Source organism: Rutidosis leptorrhynchoides, chromosome 2 (assembly GCF_046630445.1).
Source record: "Rutidosis leptorrhynchoides isolate AG116_Rl617_1_P2 chromosome 2, CSIRO_AGI_Rlap_v1, whole genome shotgun sequence".
Classification (NCBI taxonomy): domain Eukaryota; kingdom Viridiplantae; phylum Streptophyta; class Magnoliopsida; order Asterales; family Asteraceae; genus Rutidosis; species Rutidosis leptorrhynchoides.
In genome coordinates this window covers 21917375-21925757 of record NC_092334.1, presented here as the reverse complement: position 1 = coordinate 21925757, position 8383 = coordinate 21917375, and the positions used below count along the sequence as shown (strand labels likewise).

General features: G+C 32.9%; 1 protein-coding gene across 1 annotated transcript; it reads right to left on the bottom strand.

The window, feature by feature from the left end:
• Positions 1-5795: 5795 nt before the first annotated feature.
• On the bottom strand, positions 5796-7857 carry LOC139890622 (UDP-glycosyltransferase 91D2-like). The gene is made up of 2 exons (XM_071873520.1): positions 7287-7857; positions 5796-6819 (listed from the first exon to the last, which is right to left on the bottom strand). The coding sequence occupies exons 1-2, from the start codon at positions 7809-7811 to the stop codon at positions 5884-5886; spliced, it is 1461 nt and encodes a 486-aa protein (XP_071729621.1). The 5' UTR covers positions 7812-7857; the 3' UTR covers positions 5796-5883.
• Between the last annotated feature and the right edge of the window lie 526 nt (positions 7858-8383).

Here is an 8383-nt window from a genome sequence, read left to right as displayed (position 1 = left end):
CTCCCCAATGTGATATACTCCACCTATCAAAGGAAAGCCTTTTATAAACTAAGGCATTTTCGGAAAGTTTTTCAAATGTTTAACAAGTTAATTTCGCCATAACTAAATGTGCTGATGAATTCTGACCGACTCTAGACAAGATTTCCTCAATCATATCCTCTGGTAGGTCTTCTAAAATATTCGGTTGTCTACCCTTAACGTCCATTTTGTTTTTATACTGTAAAATAGACAAGGATTAGATTCGTAAAAGATAATTAACAAACAATACAAGCAATTTTTACATAGAACATAAAAGTACAAGCATACTACAATACATATAATACACAACATGATTACAACCCTCTAATCTGAATCGCTGGTTTCTTCTTCTTCGGACTTGGTTCATTTTCCTAATTTTCTAGGAATATATGATGTTCCTCTAATACGAGTCGTCGTTTTCCACATTGGTTTAGAAAAACCTGGTGGTTTAGAGGTTTCCGGGTTATTGTCACGATATTGAAAATACGGGTGTTGACGGTACATATAAAGTTCATCGGGGTCGGAATCAGATTTCTCTATTTTGATGCCTTTTCCCTTATTATTTTCTTTTGCCTCATTAAATTGGGTCGGGGTAATTTCTATAACATCATCGGAATCCTCATCAGGATCCGATTCATCGGAAAATTGGTAATTTTCCCAATATTTTGCTTCCTTAGCGGAAACACCATTGACCATTATTAACTTTGGTCCATTGGTTGAGGATTTTATTTTATTTGACCGGTTTTCTGTGGTTCCTACTATTCCCCCTCCGGAACCTCTTCTTCTTCCGGTTCCTCTTCTTCTGGTTCCTCTTCTTCCGGTTCCTCTTCTTCCGGTTCCGTTTCCTCTTCTTCCGGTTCTTCGGGAACTTGTGAATCTTGCCAATATATATTTGACTCTTCGTTATTATTAGGTGAGTCAATGGGATTTGTGCTAGAGGTAGACATCTATCACACAATATCAAATATGTTAAGAGATTAATATATCACATAATATTTACATGTTAATAATATATAGTTTTCAACAAAAATGTTAAGCAATCATTTTTAAAGAAAATATGATCGAAGTCCAGACTCACTAATGCATCCTAACAAACTCGATAAGACACACTAATGCAAATTTTCTGATTCTCTAAGACCAACGCTCTGATACCAACTGAAATGTCTCGTTCATATTGATTATAAACGTTCCATATTAATTGATTTCGTCGCGAGGTTTTGACCTCTATATGAGACGTTTTTCAAAGACTGCATTCATTTTTAAAACAACCATAACCTTTATTTTATCGATAAAGGTTTAAAAAGCATTACGTAGATTATCAAATAATGATAATCTAAAATATACCGTCTACACACGACCATTACATAATGGTTTACAATAAGAATATATTACATCAAAAATAAGTTTCTTGAATGCAGTTTTTACATAATATCATACAAGCATGGACTTCAAATCTTGTCCTTATTTTAGTATGCAACAGTGAAAGCTCTTAATAATCACCTGAGAATAAACATGCTTAACACGTCAACAAAAATGTTGGTGAGTTATAGGTTTAACCTATATATTATCAAATCATAATAATAGACCACAAGATTTCATATTTCAATATACATCCCATACATAGAGATAAAATTCATTCATATGGTGAACACCTGGTAACTGACATTAACAAGATGCATATAAGAATATCCCCTATCATTCCGAAAAATCCTTCGGACATGATAAAAACGAATTCGAAGTACTAAAGCATCCGGTACTTTGGATGGGGTTCGTTAGGCCCAATAGATCTATCTTTAGGATTCGCGTCAATTAGTAGATCAGTTTACTAATTCTTAGACTACCAAGCAAAAGGGGCATATTCGGCTTCGATCATTCACCCATATAATGTAGTTTCAATTACTTGTGTCTATTTCGTAAAACATTTATAAAACTGCATGTATTCTCATCCCAAAATATTAGATTTTAAAAGTGGGACTATAACTCACCTTCACAGATTTTTTACTTCGTCGGGAAGTAAGACTTGGCCACTGGTCGATTCACGAATCTATAACAAATATGTACATATATATCAAAGTATGTTCAAAATATATTTACAACACTTTTAATACATTTTGATGTTTTAAGTTTATTAAGTCAGCTGTCCTCGTTAGTAACCTACAACAAGTTGTCCACAGTTAGATGTACAGAAATAAATCGATATATATTATCTTGAATCAATACACGACCCAGTGTATACACGTCTCAGGCTAGATCACAACTCAAAGTATATATATTTTTGGAATCAACCTCAACCCTGTATAGCTAACTCCAACATTACTGCATATAGAGTGTCTATGGTTGTTCCAAATAATATATATACATGGGTCGATATGATATGTTAAAATATTTGCATACGTGTCTATGGTATCTCAAGATTACATAATATATTAAAATACATGTATAATACAATATAAGTTAGCTAGGATATGATTTGTATAGAATTGTTAATATTTCCCGTAGCTACAAAAATCAAAAAATATCCAATCTTGTTTTACCCATAACTTCTTCATTTTAAATCCGTTTTGAGTGAATTAAATTGCTATGGTTTCATATTGAACTCTATTTTATGAATCTAAACAGAAAAAGTATAGGTTTATAGTCGGAAATATAAGTTACAAGTCGTTTTTGTAAGAGGTAGTCATTTCAGTCGAAAGAACGACGTCTTGATGACCATTTTGAAAAACATACTTCCACTTTGAGTTTAACCATGATTTTTGGATATAGTTTCATGTTCATAAGAAAAATCATTTTCCCAGAAGAACAACTTTTAAATCAAAGTTTATCATAGTTTTTAATTATCATACCCAAAACAGCCCGCGGTGTTACTACGACGGCGTATGTCCGGTTTTACGGTGTTTTTCGTGTTTCCAGGTTTTAAATAATTAAGTTAGCATATCATATAGATATAGAACATGTGTTTAGTTGATTTTAAAAGTCAAGTTAGAAGGATTAACTTTTTTTTGCGAACAAGTTTAGAATTAACTAAACTATGTTCTAGGGATTTCAAGTTTAAACATTCGAATAAGATAGCTTTATATGTATGAATCGAATGATGTTATGAACATCATTACTACCTCAAGTTTTGTGGATAAACCTACTGGAAAAGAGACAAATGGATCTAGCTTCAAAGGATCTTGGATGGCTTGAAAGTTCTTGAAGTAGAATCATGACACGAAAACAAGTTCAAGTAAGATTTCCACTCGAAATAAGATTGTTATAGTTATAGAAATTGAATCAAAGTTTGAATATGAGTATTACCTTGTATTAGAAAGATATCTTACTGTAAATAAGAAAGATTTCTTGAGGTTGGATGATCACTCTACAAGATTGGAAGTAAGCTAGCAAACTTGGAAGTATTCTTGATTTTATGAAACTAGAACTTGTAGAATTTATGAAGAACACTTAGAACTTGAAGATAGAACTTAAGAGAGATCAATTAGATGAAGAAAATTGAAGAATGAAAGTGTTTGTAGGTATTTTTGGTCGTTGGTGTATGGATTAGATATAAAGGATATGTAATTTTGTTTTCATGTAAATAAGTCATGAATGATTACTCATATTTTTGTAATTTTATGAGATATTTCATGCTAGTTGCCAAATGATGATTCTCACATGTGTTAGGTGACTCACATGGGCTGCTAAGAGCTGATCATTAGAGTGTATATATCAATAGTACATACATCTAAAAGCTGTGTATTGTACGAGTACGAATACGGGTGCATACGAGTAGAATTGTTGATGAAACTGAACGAGGATGTAATTGTAAGTATTTTTGTTAAGTAGAAGTATTTTGATAAGTGTCTTGAAGTCTTTCAAAAGTGTATGAATACATATTAAAACACTACATGTATATACATTTTAACTGAGTCGTTAAGTCATCGTTAGTCGTTACATGTAAATGGTGATTTGAAACCTTTAAGTTAACGATCTTGTTAAATGTTGTTAACTCAATGTTTATTATATCTAATGAGATGTTAAATTATTATATTATCATGATATTATGATATATTAATATATCTTAATATGATATATATACATTTAAATGTCGTTACAACGATAATCGTTGCATATATGTCTCGTTTCAAAATTATTAAGTTAGTAGTCTTGTTTTTACATATGTAGTTCATTGTTAATATACTTAATGATATGTTTACTTATCATAATATCATGTTAACTATATATATATATATATATATATATATATATATATATATATATATATATATATATATATATATATATATATATATATATATATATATATATATATATATCCATATATATGTCATCATATAGTTTTTACAAGTTTTTAACGTTCGTGAATCACCGGTCAACTTGGGTGGTCAATTGTCTATATGAAACATATTTCAATTAATCAAGTCTTAACAAGTTTGATTGCTTAACATGTTGAAAACACTTAATCATGTAAATAACAATTTCATTTAATATATATAAACATGGAAAAGTTCGGGTCACTACACACGTGACTGCTACTTAACGGAGATAATTAACGTCTGTGAGCGTGAGTGACTAAAATTGTAATGTTTTGAAACCACAATGATTAAAATTGTAATGTTTTGAAATAACAGTGACTAAATTTGCAACAAAAAAAAAAAAAAAAAAAAACTGTAGTGACTAAAGTTGTAATTTTTAACAAACTACATTGACTATTAGTGTAATTAAGTATATACTAATTATACTAATTGGCGTCAACATTTTAGTAGTTTTGCTTTTTACATATTACCCTATCATTTAACAACAAACAGTACCCTACCCTCGAATACAATATTTTCACCTACCTAAAACAGCAATTAAAGTACAACACATTCATAGACAATGTTAGTTTGCTTTTTACATGATGTCATTTAATAACAAAGGGTACCGTACTCTAGAATACAATATTTTCACCAACCTAAACAACAAATAAAGTACAACACATTCACAGACCTTTAATCCATCCCTTTCGACTTTCAGAATCCCACATGTGTCATGAATCTTTTTCAATTAATTAATATTTTTTTAGATTAGGAACCCCATAGCGGGTAAATCTCGGGTAATCAAGTCTCGGACGCGAGATCTGATACCGGGTAAATTGTACATTATGTGCACTCCATATTTGAACAATTTGGCGTAGCAGGAATCGAACCCTAGTGGTGTGATTCATTGGTCAAGTCGGTGGCCACTCAGCATGTGTGGTTTAATTAAAATATTATATATATATATATATATATATATATATATATATATATATATATATATATATATATATATATATATTTAATGAGAAAAAAATTATGTAGATGATGTCCTTTATACTTTTATTCATGTTTGGTAGTACTTTTTTATTCATGTTGATGATTTTTTATTTGATAAATGTTGCCTTGATTAGTCCTTTACATTGATGATTATTAATAAATTTTTAATTATGTTTTTATTTTTTTTTAATTCGTTAGTCCTTTGCTATACAATTTTTCGTTATGCAAACAACTTTTGGCCCGCAATGCTCACGTCTATTGAAATAATGTTTAAAATACAGAGCGAAATAATTTTCTGCAGTAATGCGGGCAATTTGTACACTCGTTACAATTATAATCAGTAGAAAATATGAAATGAAAATCAATAGAATGATACAGTTAAAAATAAAATATTTCATAACATTTGACTGCCCTAATATAAAAGCAAAGAGTAATGAAACATTACGTCTTATTATTTCACAAATGCAATACAAAACATTCACTTATTATAACCGTACCTTAATTAATAACGGACTACTTCATACATGCAAAACAAAATTCATCAATCACTAGCACACACAATTTGATACGTTCAATGCTCAATAGAAGCAACAACAGACCTTTGTTTTTCCAAGTAGTCAATAAAATCATCAACATACTTTTTGTGTAGTCTTCTGTCACCACACATTTCGCCCAACGCCATCGCGTTCTTCTTATAGATCTTCCCTTCATCATCAACAACAATCTTGATCAGTGATTTAGCTACCGATTCCTTAGTGAACGAACCATCTTCGTCATTTCTTGGCACCTCAATTCCAACTTGTTTCTCCACCACCACTAGTCGAGAATTCAACGATTGTTCTACCGCCATCGGTAGCATTACCAAAGGGTGACCCATCATTAGACCTTCCACAATGGACCCCGTACCACCATGTGTCAAGAAACAACCCACCGACTCATGGCGTAGTATTTCTAACTGTGGGACCCAACTCGTCCACACAATCCCACGGTCACAAGTTCTTTCCAGAAAGCCATCTGGTAGTTCCACCGAGTAAGACTCGGTGGAACCTGCAGGCTTTCTGAGAACCCAAAAGAAAGGCAACTCAGAAAGCTCAAGACCTAAAGCTAACTCATCAATATCATTTTTGTTTAACTTAATCTCACTTCCTAAGGCCACGTAAACTACACGACCTTTCGGTTGACCATCAAGCCAGTTTTTGAACATCATCCACTTGTCCTCTTTATCATCTCCTACAATTGTGGATGTTTCCGGTGGTAGTAACCCCACAGGGACCACCGGGACGTCGTTTGAGTCTTGTAAATGAGTTAGCCATTGGGACTCGAATTCATGACAAGATTTTATAAAATAACCATCACACCCCTTTACAGCCATTACAACACGATCTGCATTTGAAACCCCTCCCCCATCTCCAGTTAAAGCATGAAAAGAAGCTTTCCCCAACATCTTGTTGGCCTCGTACTTCTTACAACATATATTGGTTTGGAAGGGAACCCACTTGGGTGGCACCTGTTAATTTGAACAAGACCCATAGTACACAATAATAAGCTAAATTTGAGAAAAAAAAATGAAAACGAACACAAAGACTATATTTTTAGTAAAGTTCGTTTTTTTTACTTATACTTAAGCCATTTAGAAAATTAATAATAGCAACTAATTAGATAGCTAATTCACTCTTTTCTTTCTACTCAAGTTTCGTTAACTCAGTAAAGAAAAATGATTGATAAGTATGAAAATTACTCACACACGCTTAACACGAATATTTACAATAAATCCACAAAAATGTCCACGACGGGACTTGAACCCTCAACTTCTTGGTTAAAGGGCCACCACGATACTGCCAGGCCAACCCTTTGGTCATGAATGCTTAACCATTAACATAAGGGATATGGTTAGCAGTGTCCCTAATTAAATCATACTAAGTAAATATAAATACTCCAATTAAAACTTGAAAAACCTAATTAACCCAAGAATACCAATAAATCCTCAACCGTTATGAGATCGTCGTCGCCATTTTTTAGCAAGCGTGCTCCGAAAGCAGTGTAACATGAAAGTATTACCGAAAAGTATCCTCGTGAGATCCCAAGGTTAGTGGTGATGGGAGGCAACCAGTAAGGAAAAAAATCATGTATAATCCAGTCCGGAGACTCTTGTTCTAGAAACCGAGCGACCTCCGGTTTAAGACCATCGACGGCTTTAAGGAGGTAATGGACATCTTGGGGTATACGGACATCCAAGGTTGCCTGTGCATTGAAGGGTAGTTCTGGAACATGTGGAAAAGTGAGTTCAACAAGATTAATAAAAGGTTTAAGGTGGGAAGGGAGTTCAGGGAGACGTTGGATGTTTCTTTTTGTGGAAAGAAATGAGACTTTGTGACCTCTTTCTGCTATAAACTTTGAAAGTCTAAGGAAAGGGATCATGTGACCAAAGGCAAGCCATGGGAACATGGCAACATGGAGTTGTTTACAGTTGCAATCACTGGTAGTGGTAGTAGTAGCCATGTACGTATTGTTATTAACTTGTTATTGTGAACTTGTTACAAGAAGTACTATATTTATAAACTGATGACAAAGTTACATGAATGGTTCACTGTTTGTAATACATATACACATAGGCGGAGTGGCCAAAAGTGACTATGCCACCCTCAACAACTTAAAAAGGCCAGTTAGTATATATTACATACTCCGTAGTATTTAGTTTCTTGGTCCATCGATATTAAGAAGTCTCCCTTAAATAGTTAACTGGTCCATTTTACTTTAAAGCCCAAATATTTATATAAACCATAGGTCAATAACTACCATCAACTTATATAATTAAAGATGTTGGTGCATGTAATCCCCAACCGTAGATTACTTATCGTTTTAATATATTCGGTCATGTAATAACGTATTCCTATGACTATTGGTTATATAAGTGTTTGTGTGTGCTTAATTATTTAAACAATCAATAAGTTAAACTGCATACACAGTCGACCGAGTGTGTCCGCACACTCGACCGACTGTGTGACTCAGTCGACCGACTGAGTGACTCAGTCGACCGACTGTGTCTGGGTTGCAGTATATATACGGGTTGT

What these genes read in the sequence shown, in the direction of transcription:
- LOC139890622 (XM_071873520.1), bottom strand. Translation starts at nt 7,811, where the DNA reads ATGGCTACTACTACCACTACCAGTGATTGCAACTGTAAACAACTCCAT. An exon ending in TAACGGTTGAGGATTTATTG is followed by an intron (nt 6,820 to 7,286) that starts GTATTCTTGGGT and finishes TCAAATTAACAG; the next exon opens with GTGCCACCCAAGTGGGTTCC.